This window comes from Heloderma suspectum, chromosome 1 (genome assembly GCF_057233095.1).
Source record: "Heloderma suspectum isolate Gila_16-S chromosome 1, 16-S_ref, whole genome shotgun sequence".
Taxonomy (NCBI): Eukaryota; Metazoa; Chordata; class Lepidosauria; order Squamata; family Helodermatidae; genus Heloderma; species Heloderma suspectum.
This window is the reverse complement of record NC_139458.1, coordinates 370,270,716-370,286,353: the sequence shown is the minus strand read 5'-3', so window position 1 is coordinate 370,286,353 and position 15,638 is coordinate 370,270,716. Positions and strand designations below refer to the sequence as shown.

General features: G+C 44.6%; 1 protein-coding gene across 3 annotated transcripts in view; it reads left to right on the top strand.

Moving 5' to 3' along the window:
* RGS7 (regulator of G protein signaling 7) overlaps positions 1 to 15,638 on the top strand; it is a 260,822-nt gene that overhangs the window by 185,254 nt on the left and 59,930 nt on the right. For all 3 annotated transcript variants that reach the window (XM_084832305.1, XM_084832310.1, XM_084832298.1), the window contains exon 4: positions 2,921 to 2,971. In XM_084832305.1, the coding sequence (XP_084688431.1) occupies positions 2,921 to 2,971 (51 nt within the window). The remainder of the gene's footprint in view (positions 1 to 2,920; positions 2,972 to 15,638) is intronic.

The following is a 15,638-nucleotide window of genomic DNA, read 5'->3' as shown; positions in this document are numbered from 1 at the left end:
CTTATCCAGGGCTGGGCAACTTGTGGCCCTCTGGATGTTTTGACCTACAACTTCCATTAGCCCCAGCCAGCAGAGCCAATGGTGAGGGATGATGGGAGTTGTAGGCCAAAACATCCGGAGGTTCCCAAGTTGCTCACCCCTGCTGTAATCCAAATGCAGCAAACACATAAAATAGTGAGGCAAGGATAAGGTATGAAAAGAAAATCCATGAACAGAGGTCAGGAGCTGGATAGGAATGTGGAGTAAAATGCTGGATACTGAGAGGACATTGCCTCACTTTCTTCTTAGGGTAGAGTAAGATTGGGGCAGAGCTCTGCCCCCACCAGAATTTATCCAGGACCTGCTTTCAGAGTGAGCCCATAACCTGCTCGTCTCAGCAAGTTCTGGACCATTTCCAGAAATAAAGGGAGGCCTCTTGAGTAGGGAGACAGAGGTGTTTTTGTTTCCTCCTCTCTGCCTTGGAGGCCTTCGGGCATGTTAGATGGGCCCTTGCACAGGCCAGAAGCCATGTTAGATACCACCCCTCATACCCAAAGGTCCAAATTCAGTGAGGGGATATTTTTACCTGCCTCTCACTGGATCATTCTGAGAGTTTCCATGCTGGGATGCTGTGCCGTCAGATCCTGTCAGGAGCAAGTATTAAAAACAACCTTCCCCTTCCTGTATCAGAGACCTCCAGGTGTAAGGGGAGTCTAGGGTAGTCTCTGTACTACACTAGCTTCCCCCATCATCTGAAAATCCCAATCTAAATGTTGGGTGGTGCGTTGTTCTTACCTTCCCCTGGCTGGATCGCAATGTCAATTCTGGGATGCAGAACATTCTCTGAATTCCAGCACAAAGGGTTTACTAACCTAGTCATATAAAGGTAAAAACATTTCCCCCTTGCATCATCTGAGACATTCAGGATGTGAGGATGGTGGTTTATGCTAGACTCATCCTCACACCCCAGTGTCCCTGGGATCCAGTGTAGGGAGGCTTTACTTGCCCTTGATATTCCATTGCCAAAGAAGGCTTGTGCTCCAGTTAGGGAAGGGTTAAAAAAGTAAAACACCATCTTCTCTCCGGACTGGAGACATTTGGAATACTAAGGGAGTGTCGTACAGCCTCTGGAGTGCACTAGCCGGCCACTCTCACAACTGGCGGCCCCAATCCAGTGAAGGGATATTTTTGCCTTTCCCTCACTGAACTTGCTAGTTTCTGTCCCCAAATGCATAGCCCTTGAAGCCAGCAATGAAAAGGCAGTAAAACCATACCCCTCATGGCATCATTCACTCCCCTCACATCAAAGGCCCTAATCTAGTGAGGGGATGTTTTTACCTGTCCCTCACTGGGTCAAAGATATTTTCTCCAAGGATTCTGCAGTACAATCAGAGGCAGGGACTTTCAGGAAGCTGGAACTGCACTCTCCAATACAGAGAGGAAAAGACCAAAACCCCACCTCCCTCACTAGAACAGAGGGGCATCCAGATGAGGGGTGGTGGCGGTTATGGAGCCTCCCAGGCTGCACTAGACTACCTTATCCTGATGGAAACCTGTAAGGGAGGTTTTTGTTACCTACCTACCTCTGGATCAGAGTGCAGCTCTTCCCTCCCAGGATGTAGATTGCACCCCATATTCCATAACAGAAAACCTGAGATGCAGTAAGGGAGCAGTAAAAACACTGCCCCCTCACTGTGGAGTCAGTTGTGGAAGCTATTCCAGCTTCCATTATCCATTTCATACAATTTTGGCAGAGTAGAACAGTTCATTCCACATTCTGCCCAAACTGTGTAAAATGGAGTCCAGTGTTTTCACCCACCCTAGTTTAGGGGATGATTCAATGGCCAGTGGCCCAGTTGCATTGGCATTTGTAGGACAAGGCAATGCCTGCATAGTTCGCTATTGAATGATGAACAGCAGAGTACACTGCGGCAACATTTGCATATCTAAACCTTTCCTGCACAGTGTTAATACAACCATTTTGTGAAAACCAAGGGAGAAATTAATTCTGCATTGAACAAGAATGCATGATTTCTCTACAAAAACATTCTTACAGTCCAGATACTTTTCTCAATATGTACGTTTTCTCAATATTTTACCTAGTGTTTCATGATCTTGAAATGATTTCTAGATGTTCTTACAATGTATGAACATGATACCATACAAATGTAGGATAACGCAGTGCAAGCTGCTACCAAAACTGCTGCCCCTATGTTAGAATTGTGCATCAAGACTGAGTTTTAAAACCTCTTGAAGAGCATCAGAGCCCTGTGCAAGCCCCAAAGACATAAACAGACATCGATTCATTCATGTGCAAGTCCTCTTCATTTCAACATATTTCCAATGGTGGAGGTGTGGTAGAGATTCCCAAAAACAATTGTGACCAGTGTCTGTGATGCATATTTTTATGGCAGTGGAAACAGACTATGGGCACAATCCTATGCATGTTTAGACTGAAAAAAAGGCCTAAAACTCCCAACATTCCCCAGCTAGCATACCTGTAGAATAAAAAAGTTGAAAGGACGTTTTTCTGTCCAAACATGCATAGGATCGTGCCTGTATGTCCTTTTTTTTCATGAAACAGTGCAACCCTATTAGGTGAAACCCAAGATTGTGTGAACAGCCTTTCCCCTCCTCTCCTCCCCCCTGAAGCCCCCAACCCCGTGGAGCAGATTTTGAGGTATGTCGGGGCTGCAGGGGGAGGGGGCTAACTGGATATCACCGATAGTAGTTGTTCAGGAGTAAGTCTATTGTATTCAATAGAGCTTACTTCCAGCCAGGCTGGTGCACTGCAGCTTTACAGAGGCTTCCTTCTTTCCCTCTAAATATCTTAATGAAAATGGGCTCTGTCAGTAAAGTAAATTTTAAAATGTTACTAGAATTTGATACACTTTTAAAATATAGCAAGTGTGTTTTAATGATATTATAATTTTCTTTCTAGGTTCAGACATTGTTCAGTGGTTAACAAAGAATTTGGCTATAGAAGACCCAGGTAAATACATTATTTTTCTTCATTGAACACCTTCTATTTGTGCTTTGGGAAGCTACTTAAGCTTGTTCTTGTTCATACTGTGATCATGACAGCCATCATGGAAGATGGTTTCAGAGAATGAAGTAGTCTTGTGTGTGTACTGTCTGAGTTCAAGAAAAATTGGAACAGAGGAACTGAACAGGGACAAGGGAGAACTGTATATGAAAATATAACAATAACATCCATCACAAATGTTGCAAACCTGTAAAATCTACAGAGAATAATAAATGATCTTATGTATGTATGTATGTATTTATAGTATTTGTATATTGCTCCACTTCCAAGATCTTGGAGCGGTGAACAGCAGACAGGATAAAAGAATAAAAACACCAACTTAAAATAATTAGTATTTTTTAAAAGAACAGAGTTCTGACAAACCAAGTTTTGATAAACCACTGCTGGTCACTCAAAGATGGCCTCCCAAAATAATGATGACTTCAGGAGGTGCTGGAAGCAACACAATGTTGGCACCTGCCTGACCTCCAAAGGCAGGAAATTCCATAGGAAGGGGGCCACCACACTGAAGGCTCTTTTCCTGGTAGACTCCAGTCGGGCCATGGGGCTAAAGTCTCATACACAAAGGTATTAGGTTGGTTCTCAAGATTCCCTTCTATGAACAGAAGGCGCTTACATTCATGGAAGAACTCTTCTGCTTATGGAAGGAGTCCTTATATGAGCAGAAGACTCCTTTCAAGAATTGACGTTCCAGAAGAGAAACATTGGATTAAAATAACCATTATATATATAATATATTATACTTTTGTAAATTGGAAGAAAAATAGAATTCTCTAAACCAGAGGTAGGGAATATGTGCCCCTCCAGATGTTGTTGCACTCCAACTTCCATCGGCCCTAGCCAGCTTAGCTGATGATGGGAGTTGCAGTCCAACAACATTTGGAGAGCCACAAGTTCCCCATCTTTGTTCTAATCATACCACTCAATTCTAGAATGCCCTTCTTCAGTCTATTATACTGGGCCCCTCCCTGATGACCTTGAGAAAGAGCTTTAAAATATTGTTGCTCACAGCTTCTAATTTAAGGCAGCTTCTGTTTTTACTCTGCCATTATTTGCTTCTGTTTTGTTTGCATTGTTTGAACTGCTCTCAGTGTATTGTTTTATTGTGAGGGATTTTATATTGTTAGCCATGTCATGAATCGGAATGCTTAAGTTGTTGTTCAGTCGTTCAGTCGTGTCCGACTCTTCGTGACCCCATGGACCATAGCACGCCAGGCCTTCCTGTCCTGCGCTCTCTCCCAGAGCGTGCTCAAGTCCATATTCATTGCATCACTGATGCTATCTAGCCATCTCATCCTCTGCCGTCCCCTTCTCCTTTTGCCTTCAGTCTTTCCCAGCATCAGGGTCTTTTCCAGAGAGTTTTCTCTTCGCATTAGGTGGCCAAAATATTGGAGCTTCAGCTTCAGTATCTGTCCTTCCAATGAGCACTCAGGATTTAAGATTGACTGATTAATGCTTAAGAGTCATGATATAAATATTTTAAATAAAATAAATAATAGTAATCTAAATTCATTTCTGTGATAATAACTAAACAAGTATCTTTGACTCATTTGATGCATAAATATTGTTTTCCTGGGAAATTACTAGTTCTTGGCCAGTGAATTTTGTCACTTTCATGGATGGCGGCAGCCATCTTTTTTTATTTTGCTAACAGTGCCCGTGGGAATGATGCTACATCATGTCATAGAGTCATTCTCATTGGGCTATTCTGTAACCAATGAGAAATGTTGCTGGACTGCTGCTTATTGCAGGTCCGTTGGCAATTGAAGTGGTGACAAAACTATTTTTAGTTAAAAAAAAAATTGTGAAACTCTTTGCTACTCATTTAATTTGGTAGACCATCCCTGTCAGGACCTGCCTTTCTGCTTTGTGCTGGCAAGCTTACACATAGACACAAATATCAGTGAGGTATTTTACTGTGGTAGATCAGGTTACACAGAACAACTTCTTAGACCCATGGTAAAAACTTAATGGTTACAAACCTTCAGAAATCAGATATTAAAGGCATTTACTATCAGCACATTGCTTTGGTCAAGGAACGGCTCTAAGGCCAGTTTTCACACAGTATCAAGTTTGAATCCAAAGTCCCACAAGATAGCACAGATAATGGATTTCACAATATAGAATTCAAGGCAGAGAAGGGTTCAAGGTTCATGATAAGTCTAAACAAGAAAGCATTCCAGGCAAAGAAAGATGACATTCCTATCAAAGGGTTGTCTGCCGCTGCACCGTCTCATGGTATGAGATTGAAAACAGACAAGAGTCCAAAGTTCACAATCATAGCCCAGCAAGATAGTTCAGATCATGAATTAAATGGTATGGGATTCAGACAGGCAAGGGTCCAAGATTTATGATAAGTCCAGGCAAGAAAGTGTTTCAGGCAGTTAAGACTTTGCTCAAGAGACAGTTCCAAGGAATGGTGGCTGGTGCTCACTGGGAATGGTGGCTGGTGCTCACTGGGGCTGGCACTTGGTGGCTGCTCACCCTGCATTGGAGCAAATATACCTGATCTGTCTGCCACACATGAGTGGGAGATAAGTGGGGGTCTTTGCCCCATTTACCTCAGATGTAGAGCCACTGCTGGCTCAAATGTAGAGCCACTTCCATAGGAAGGAGGCCACCTCACTGAAGGTTCTTGTCCTGGTGGATTCCAATCCGGCCATGGATCCATGTGGAACCACCAGAGATATGCCCTCTGATGAGCTCAATGACCAGGCAGTTTGGTAAGGGAGAAGGTGCTCTCTCAGATATCCTGGTCCCAAGTTGTTTAGGGCTTTGTACACTAGTACCAAAACCTTAAACTGGCCTGGTATCAAATAGGAAGCCAGTGCAGTTCCCTCAGCAAAGGAGTTACATGCTGAAAAGGGGCAGCTCCTGACAACAGTTGAGTTGCTGCATTCTGTACTAGCTCCAGCTTCCAGATCAGCCTTAAGGGCAGCCCCACATAGAGGGCATTGCAGTAATCCAGGCTTAAGGTTACCATTGCCTGTACCACTGTGACCAAGCTATTCCTGTCCAGGAGAGGCTGTAGCTGGTGAACTAGCTGAAGCTGGTAAAAGGCACTCTGAGCCGCCGCAGCCACTTGGGCCTCCAGCAACAATGATGGATCTAGAAATGCCCCCAGACTACGAACCTGATCTTTCAGAGGAAGTGCAACCCCTTCCAGAACAGGCAATGAGCCTATCTCCCAGACGTGGGAACCACTCATGCACAGGGTTTCCATCTTGCCAGGATACAGCTTCAGTTTATTGGCCCTCATTCAGCCCATTATTGAGTCTAGGAACTGATCCAGGCCTTGCACAGCCTCTCCTGATCCAGATGTCATGGGGAGGTAGAACTGTGTGTCATCAGCATACTGATGGCATTTGGCTCCAAATCCCCTGATGTCTCCTCCCAGCAGTTTCATATAGATGTTAAACAACATTGGGGACAAGAGGATACCCTGCGGCACCCCGTAGATCAATTGCCAAGGGGCCAAGGAATAGTCATCCAATGTTACTCTCTGAAATCAGCCCTGTAGGTAGGACTGGAACCACTGTAACACAGTGCCTCCAATACCCATCCCACGGAGTCGATCCAGGAGAATACCATGGTCGATGGTATCAAAAGCCGATAAGAGGTTGAGCAGAATTAACAGGGTTGCACCCCCCACCGTCCCTCTCCCGATAAAGGTCATCCATCAGGGTGATTCAGGCTGATTCCGTCCTGTAACCAGATCAAAACCCCTACTGCAGTGGGTCTAGATACTCAGTATCTTCCAAGAGTGCTTGTGATGTTGTTCCCAGCAAAGGCTCTCCAGCCTGTACACTGGCTTGATACAGGGGAGCAGGGAATCTGGCCTGTCAGTGGGCACTCTGGCACTATACCAGAGATGGCATCTCAACCTGGGTGACACCTCTCAAAGGCGCCTCCCCTGCAGAGTGCTTCCCCTGCTCGTTTCCCACAGAAGATTTCACAGGTTGTAAATCAGAGGTTTGACTCAAAACCTTATCTTTCAGTTGTGGCTGAAATGGGAGTCTGTTCTTCTCTGGCCTGTAATCAGATGGGAGACCAGGCAGATCCCAGGCTTTGAGTTTCCCACAGTTGGATTGGGTCCCCAGCTCTCCTGTTCTAAACATGTATCAGAGTCTGGCTCTGAACCCATAAACCCCACAGAGGCACTGGAGTTAGTGGTACTGGGGCTAGACCTAACACCCCACCTTAAAAAAATATTAGAATTTGTCCCCCCTTCAAAGACTCCAAAAATGACCCCACTTTCACAGCCCCCACAAAATGGGGAGGGCATATTTGACCCAGCACAAGAAATAGCACCAAAGGAATGAATTGTCTTAGAGCAACTTAAAGACTCACCATGGATGGTGCCACCAGCTCTTTTGAGCTGGAGACTACTTTGTCAGATGCAGAAAAGTGGTTACCTGACAACTACTTGTTAGAGATCTGCACCAACTGCCAGATTCGACTCGGACTCCAATTCAGCACTTTGGAAAATGGTCCAATTTTACTTGGCCAGATTCAGAGGCTGTCTGCTTGAATTTGGGTACCGAACCCAAGCTGAGATTCAGAAACATGAGTCTTCCTGTTGACTATTATGGGAAATTAAAAAACAGCTATAACTTTTTTTTCTTCATCAGAATTGGCTGACATTTGCAGACATAATAGCCCCTTAGGAGAGGATTATGCCTACCAAATGTCAGGACAATAGATGCAGGTGTTTTTGTGCTATGTGCCTTTATATTTTGATTTATTTTAAAGGGAACTACTGATAACTTCTTTATTTCTAGGCAGAATTGAATGACATTTGCTGGGATAGTTGCCCCTTCTGAGGGAATCAAGCCTGCCAAGTTTCAGATGAACAGGCACAGGGATGAAAAGGAGTTTTCATGCAAGAGCAGCCTTGATTTTGATGATATCCCAAATAGGATATGCTTATCCCTCTATGTTCATTGTGACCAAATGTTCTGAAAATGACTGACATCCTAGAGATATCCCTAACTAAGTAACATGCAATGTTTCAGAAGGATAGGTGAAGTGGTTCATGTAGAAGTGGAGTCCTCGAATATCTGCAGGAGGAGTGATTTGCTTCCCCTCCCCCCATTTTTTGGAGGGGGCAATTTGTATGAAAATGGCACATGCTTCTTTTGGTGATGCACAAATGTATTCTCAAATCCTTTGCAGAAGCACCTAGCAATTAAGCAGCAAAGGTCTTTTTTTTTAATGTCAGGGGTGCATACTGCTTTGCAGCTTGCTGCTTTACAGGGCACAGAACTGAGAGATCTCATCTTCACACTACTGCAATTCAGTGGTATGTTGTTAATGTGTTAGAACCACAAATAGCTCTTATTATTCATATACCTTTCACTTATTTTATTTAAGCTAAAGTGATGCTGCTCCTCTTTTCTGTTGGGAAGCTTTAGAATGAAGAAGTTTTTAAAAATTACTTTAAGAGAGAAGTAGTTCAAGCCAGAATCTTTCCTATTGTCTCCTGATGGCTGCTTCTCTGTATTGTTCTCCCCTCCAGCAGCAGTACCTGGATATATTTCATGGATTACCCTCTTTCCTAGAGTGAGAATTGCTAAACTAAGCCAGCCTTGAAGTCTCAAAAGCACTCTGATCGCTGCAGGTTATGATATTTTTTTGTAGATAATACTGTACCAAAATTTCTTTCAGTGCACCAAGAATTACTGCAGAAATGGGCCTGTACTGGTGTGAACCAAAGCCAAGTTCCTTAGCACTAATGGCCATTAGTTTCCCCATGAGATTTTATACAAGAGCCGGAGTGTTCAGTTTTCTTCTGAAAACTAGGATTAACTTGACTGCCTGCACAGTTATTGTGGTTCTATGTTGTGCCAATAATTCCAATAGGATGTGCCGTCCTTTTCTGTCTCCACAATAAACTGTTGTAGAGCCATCTCAGAAAACAGTTTCAAAGAAAATGATGGCTGAATTTCAACAATTCATAATCTGGAGTTTGTTTCTGAGCCTTTGAAGTAGACTACAGTCAGGCTTTATGAGATTTTTCCTCAAGTGAAGAGGGTTAGAAATTCTAAAACCAAAGGCAATTCTGGTGTCAGTATACGAGAGGTTTCCAAAGGACATACAATGTTATTGGAAATGCTTCCCCTCTGTCTTTTATCTATCTCTGTGTAGACACCATCTGCATTACACTACAGCCCTCTTCAATCATCCCCCCTTCACATGACGAGAATTGCTGCGGGAAGAGGGGGGATGCGCCCGTTGGCTCATTCCCTTTTGCACACTGGCATTGCCACAGCCCAAATGTTGGGGGCTGAACTTCTGCAGGGTTTTAAATTGTGTAGGGAGCCTACTTGAGTAGAAAATTCTCCCTGCTGCAGCATTCAACTCTCAATGTATGGGGAGCTGCAGGAACAGCGATGGGGATCTGTGGAAGGGGCAAGGCCACCAGGCTTCTCCCCACTTTCCCCTTTGCACATTGGTAATCATGGGGCGGGGCTACTGAAAAGGGTTATGATATATTAAATAAAAAGTTATCTCTCTAACAGGTTATTACCTCTCTAATATAGCATCCTTTTAGAAAATCCTTTTAGAAAATGGTTGTTGTTATAGAGGACCTAGCATTATGTCCATGTTTATTTTTTGAAACACACAGACCCAGCTCCAAGGAGTTAATTGTGGCATAGATGGGGTTATTCCATTTTACCTTCACAGCAACCCTGTAAGGTAGGTTAGGCTGAAAGACAGTCACTGGTTCATGATTATCCTGCAAGCTTCAAGGTTGAGCTAGGTTTTGAATGCAGGCCTCCCCAGTACAAATCCACCACTCTATGTAGTGGCATTCATTCACCCGTACTTTGCAGGCTGTTCAGTCTAGATCACAGTGTGTGACAAATGCAGTCAACAGAAACTATGGGAAAAGGTGCTTCCAGAACATTAGCTTAAGATGACTCATCTAAAGCACTCATTCTAAGTGGATTCCAAAATCTATAGCAATTATAACTGAGGGCCAAACTAAATGTTCATGTAATCATGCATAGTAGAGTTATGCGTAATATTTTTCTTTACTTTTGTATAAGCGTGTGCAATCCCGATTCTGATTGGGGCCATGGTGCTCCAGGAGGCAGAGTAAATCTTTCCCCTCCCTGAAATTCCCCGCTGGGGGAGTGGGGGAGGGGTAAAAGAAGAAAGAAAAAACCCTCTATTGACCCCATACAGTACATACAGTACATCCCACCATAGTGGGGAATACTAGTGGATCCAGCCATGTCACTTGAGGCCCAAGTGGGTTCGGTGGCGCAAAGTGCCTTTTATTAGCTTTGTCTGATATACCACCTATGACCCTACCTGGACAGAGATAGCCTTGCTACAGTTAACCATGCACTGGTAACCTCTCGCCTGGATTATAGCTATGCAATATACATGGGTCTACCTCTGAAGGTGGTCCAGAAACTTCAGTTAGTAGAGCAGTGAGCCTGCTTACTGCGACTGGATGTTTTGAATGTATTACTCCAGTGCTGCGTCAACTGCACTGGTTGCCAGTCAGTTTCTGGGTACTATTCAAAGTGTTGGTGCTGACCTTTAAAGCCCTAACGGCTTAGTCCCAGACTACCTGAAGGAATGCTTTTTCTCATAGATTCCTGCCCAGTTGCTTGCTTCCTGGGCAAGGTGCTTGAGCAGGTGGTTGCAGGACAGCTCCAGGCACTCTTGAATGAAACAGATTATCTAGATCCATTTCAATCGGGCTTCAGGCCTGGTTTTGGAACGGAAACTGCCTTGGTCGCCCTGTGGGATGACCTCTGTTGGGAGAGGGACAGGGGGAGTGTGGCCCTGTTGATTCTCCTGGACCTCTCAGTGGCTTTCGATACCATCGACCATGGTATCCTTCTGGATAGGTTGTCTGGGTTGGGACTTGGAGGCACTGCACTGCAGTGGTTCCTCCTTACTTGGATGGCCGATTCCAGAAGGTTGGGGGGGATTATTGCTCTGTGCCATGGCAATTGTGCCATGGGGTTCCACAGGGCTCTATTTTATCCCCCATGCTGTTTAACATCTACATGAAACCGCTGGGGGAGGTTATCCGGAGGTGTGGGCTGAGGTGCCATCAATATGCAGATGACACCCAGCTCTACCTCTCTTTTACATCAAAACCAGGTGAGCAGTGACTGTTCTGAATCACTGCCTGGGCACAGTAATGGACTGGATGAGGGCCAATAAACTGAAACTCAATCCAGACAAGACAGAGGTACTGTTAGTGGGTGGTTCGTCTGCCCGGCTAGGTGATATTCAACCTCTTCTGGAGGGGGTTGCACTCCCCCTAAAGGATCAGGTTCGTAGTTTGGGGGTGCTCTTGGATCCAGAACTGTCACTTGAGGCACAGGTGAACTCAGTGGCACGGAGCACTTTTTATCAGCTTAGGCTGGTTTACCAACTACACCCTTATCTGGACAGAGATAGCCTAGCTACAGTTATCCATGCTCTGATAACTTCTCGTCTGGATTACTGCAATGCGTTATACGTGGGGCTGCCTTTGAAAATGGTCCGGAAACTTCAGCTGGTCCAAAATAGGGCAGCAAGATTGTTAACAGGGACTGGCCAGTGAGCTCATATTACGCCAGTACCTTTTCAGCTGCACCGGCTGCCAGTCCATTTCCGGGCCTGGTTCAAAGTGCCGGTATTAACATTTAAAGCCCTTCATGGCTTGGGGCCAGGTTATCTGAAGGATCGCCTCTTCCCATATGTCCCTGCCCAGACCTTAAGATCATCCTCAGCAGCCCTTCTCTGTGAGCCCCTGCCAAAGGAAGTGAGGAGTTGGCTACTAGGAGGAGGGCTTTTTCTGCTGTGGCACCCCAGCAGTGGAATGAGCTCCCTAGTGAGGTTCGCCTGGCACCTACATTGTATTCCTTTCGGCGCCAGGTGAAGACCTTTTTATTTTCCCAGGCATTTTAGCATTTTATCTTTCTAGACTTTTAGCTTTGCTGTTTTAAATCTGTATTTTAAATTCCTGCACTGCTGCTAGGTTTTATTGTGGTTGTATTGTTATATTGTGGTTTTAATGTTCTGTATATTTTAAATTGTTTTATTGTGTGCCATTTGGTTTTAATTTTTGTGAACTGCCCAGAGAGCTTCAGCTATTGGGCGGTATAGAAACAAACAAACAAACAAATAAATAAGTTAATAAGAAATCTCCTCTTTGGAGGCTCTTCTCTGGGTGCAAGCACCCACAATGGCACAGCAGGTAGCTACCAGGGAAAGAACCTTCTCTGTAGTGGCCCCCCTTCTTAGGGAGATCCTCCTTGCGTCCTCATTGTATACATTTAGATGCTGGGTTGACATCTCAACTTTAAGCAGGCATTTCATCTTTAATATGTGTGCTTGATTATTACTTTTACTTCTACCTCCTCCTATTTTTAATATTTCTTTACGTTTAATATTGTATCTCTGTTACTTTGTTGTCGTTTTATGATGTAAACCACCCCGAGGGCATTTGCCAATTGGGTGGCATATAAATCTAATAAATAAATAAATATTCAAATTATGGAAATTATTTTAAATTAGATGAATTGAGGGACGTGGGTGGGAGGATGTTGTTGCACTCATGCCCTGCTTGTGGGTTTCTAGTCGACAGCTGGTTGGCTGCTGTGTGAACAGAATGCTGGACTAGATGGACCCTTGGTCTGATCCAGCATGGCTCGTCTTATGTTCTTAAATTAGCATATGCAAATTTTATGCAAATCTGTATCCTCTTTTGTCCTCTTTTTGGTAATACATTTCCTCTTTTTTCAAGGTGTTTAAATGGTCACCTACAACTTTCCAACTCCCAATCTTCTGGCAGCTGCTTTTACATTTATACCATTTACATATATGCAAACACATCTGAGGTATCGGTAGATGAATGCCACAAACGCTTTGCTACTGGGAGCACCAGCTGTGACATCAACTGTATGGATTGTGGTATTCATCATTTTAAAAATACCATTCCATTAATCTTTTAGTTCTAATTATATGTTAATGCTAGTTTTAAAAACTGTTCTTATGTCAGCTTGTGACAGAACTGGAGCAGTGACTGAAAGATATAAAACTAAGCAATCTTTGAAAAAGACTATTTTAAGACTCCAGTGTTCTGGTTCTAAAGATTACAGGCAACTCTGGTTTTTATATTAGTTTGTAAGTTGGAATCTCTTCTGACCATGAAACTTACTTGTGGTCCCATACAACCAAATATGCATTTATGACAGGATGCAATGCTTGCTGCAGTACCAAGACTTGTGAAGATGCCGTTTTGGGTGTCACAGCATTCAATCAGGGGTACTCACAGAAATGAGCACAGGCCTCCTTAAAGCCTGTTTTAAGCAGGGCTGTGCTTACATTGATTTTGTGAGTTGCCTCCGCCTCTCTTCCCCTTCCCCTGTTCTCAAACTCAAGAACTTACCTTTAAAGCAAGGGAGGAGATGTGGCATGGTAGAGGCAGTAGTGAGTGCTTCCAGGCATCTTTCACCACTGGTTGCCTACCAGTCCAAGAAACCCCAGTGGGAAACTGATACTATGTGCATAATTGCTGCTGGAGGAAAAGCCCAGGCCAGGGTGGTAAAAGACACCCCGCTGGTGCCCTGGGAGTGCTCTGTACTGACTCAGGCACCTCCCACTTCACCATAGGCAAGTTCTTGGTTTTGGGGCAGGGGACAGAGAGGTGGTAGAGCTGGGTGCTTTGTGAGCACTTTCAGTCCTTTTTCGAACTTCCAAATGGAATGCTTGACAAGCATTCTCCTGAAACACCTGTTTGGGGGCAAGCAGTTGGATGCTCTTGCATCCCTAGATGGCAGTCTAGGATACCATGCTACCTAGAATGCAAAACAACACATCTAGTCCTTTTTTACCCTTGTCCCCTGTGAGACACCCCCCCCCCCGAGAACATTCTGTGAAGTTCAGCCCATTCTTTCCTTGGCCCACTGCTGGCCCTAGTACTTTTCTACCCGCCCTTCTACTCATCTGTCTCCCACATTCCTTCTCCACAGGCCTTCTTTTCTTTTCATATTTATGATATTCAGACTTGCACTGTGCCTTCTTTCATACCTTCTCCTCCATTTCCCTTGTCCCTCTATCATCTACTTTCCTATCTAGCATTTTTGACAGCACAGCAGATAAAACATGACTACTGGCTAGGAAGGATTTACCAACTGATACATAACTTGTTTACTTCTGGTGTGTTCTCTCTCTCTCTCTCTCCCTTGTTCTCTTTTCTTTTTTTTAGTTCCTGTGAGCATTTAAACAATTATTTTTACAAAATTAATATTGGGGGCAGGGTGCAGCTAGATCTACAAGTTATGTCCATGGTAAAGTGGTGCCCACACAGAAACCTTGAGTGGGTTATTAACAATTTTACCATAACTGTGAGTTAGCCAAAGATATTTCATTGACAGTTGGTTAGCAGTACGTACCATCAGTTATAGTGCTGGTGAGCTGAAACTTCTCAAAAGAGAGCTTTCAGCCAAATGAGGGAGGGACGTTTGATGATGATAGAGGGGTAAAGCCACCCCGCTTTCACCTTTTAGGGGTGGATGACAACACACATTGGTGCCCCTGAAGCCTCCTTTTGGTTGGCAGTGCTTGGCATGGGGTGTGTGCGTCCATATTTTTTCCTCAGAATACTGCTACGTCATGACATAACATTGTTTGGGGGTTATTATTCAAAAATAAAAATGGGGGCTGCCAGACCGAGAAGCTGAGAGGAGTGCCGGGTGAGCTTCTTGCCTCCCTGCTATCAAAATTAGAGAATAGTTCAAATGCCCCCCACTATTTTGGCCTCCAAATAGGGCTGCAGAAAGAAAAGCAGGGGCTTCCATTGTGACTGCCTGACAACTAGGGATGGACGAAAGTCACTTACCTGATCCCGAAGCTTGCTTCACGGTGGGGGGGAGGCGCTCCGTCCCTCCCCCTGAAATTCTGGCCTTATTTTGGCACGTGTAGTCTACGTAAACATTTACGTAGACTATGGCGAAAATAAGGGCAACGCTATTTGTGTACGTGCTTTTTTTTTTTTTCCCCACAGTCAGCCGTGATAAGCTACGTAAACATTTACGTAGCCTATCACGGTGTTTTTTAAAAATCTAGCCGTGATAGGCTACGTAAATCTTTACGTAGCCTATCATGTTTGCTTGTTGTTTTTGTTTTTTTACTTGGAAACGGCGGCAGTGGCAGCTGGTCGGAAGACCGGCCGCCGCCACCAAACTGCCGCCGAACCGCCGCCGCCGCCAGGGACATTCGACCAAGGTAAGTCCCATCCTGGGGGCGGGGGGGCAGACCGTTTCTCCACCAATTTCGGGGGGCCGAATGCGCTGGCATTCGGCCTCCCCAAGATTCCTGGAGAAATTCTCTGTCATCCCTACCACAACATTGCTCATCTGCTAGGTGAGAGGAAGGGGACTATGTTATCCAAGCTGTATGGGGAATACTTACCCATGAACAGCTCCTACTCAGCTGGGCCATTTAAATGACCCAGCCCTGGAGTTGACTGCATGTCTTTTGCCCAGAATCAGGTAGAAGGTTGCTGATTCTATAGAAAAGACTCACATGATCAGTCACCTCCCTTCCAAATGGTTGAGTTGTTTATGCCAGCTGCACAGGAACTGTTCACAGGAAC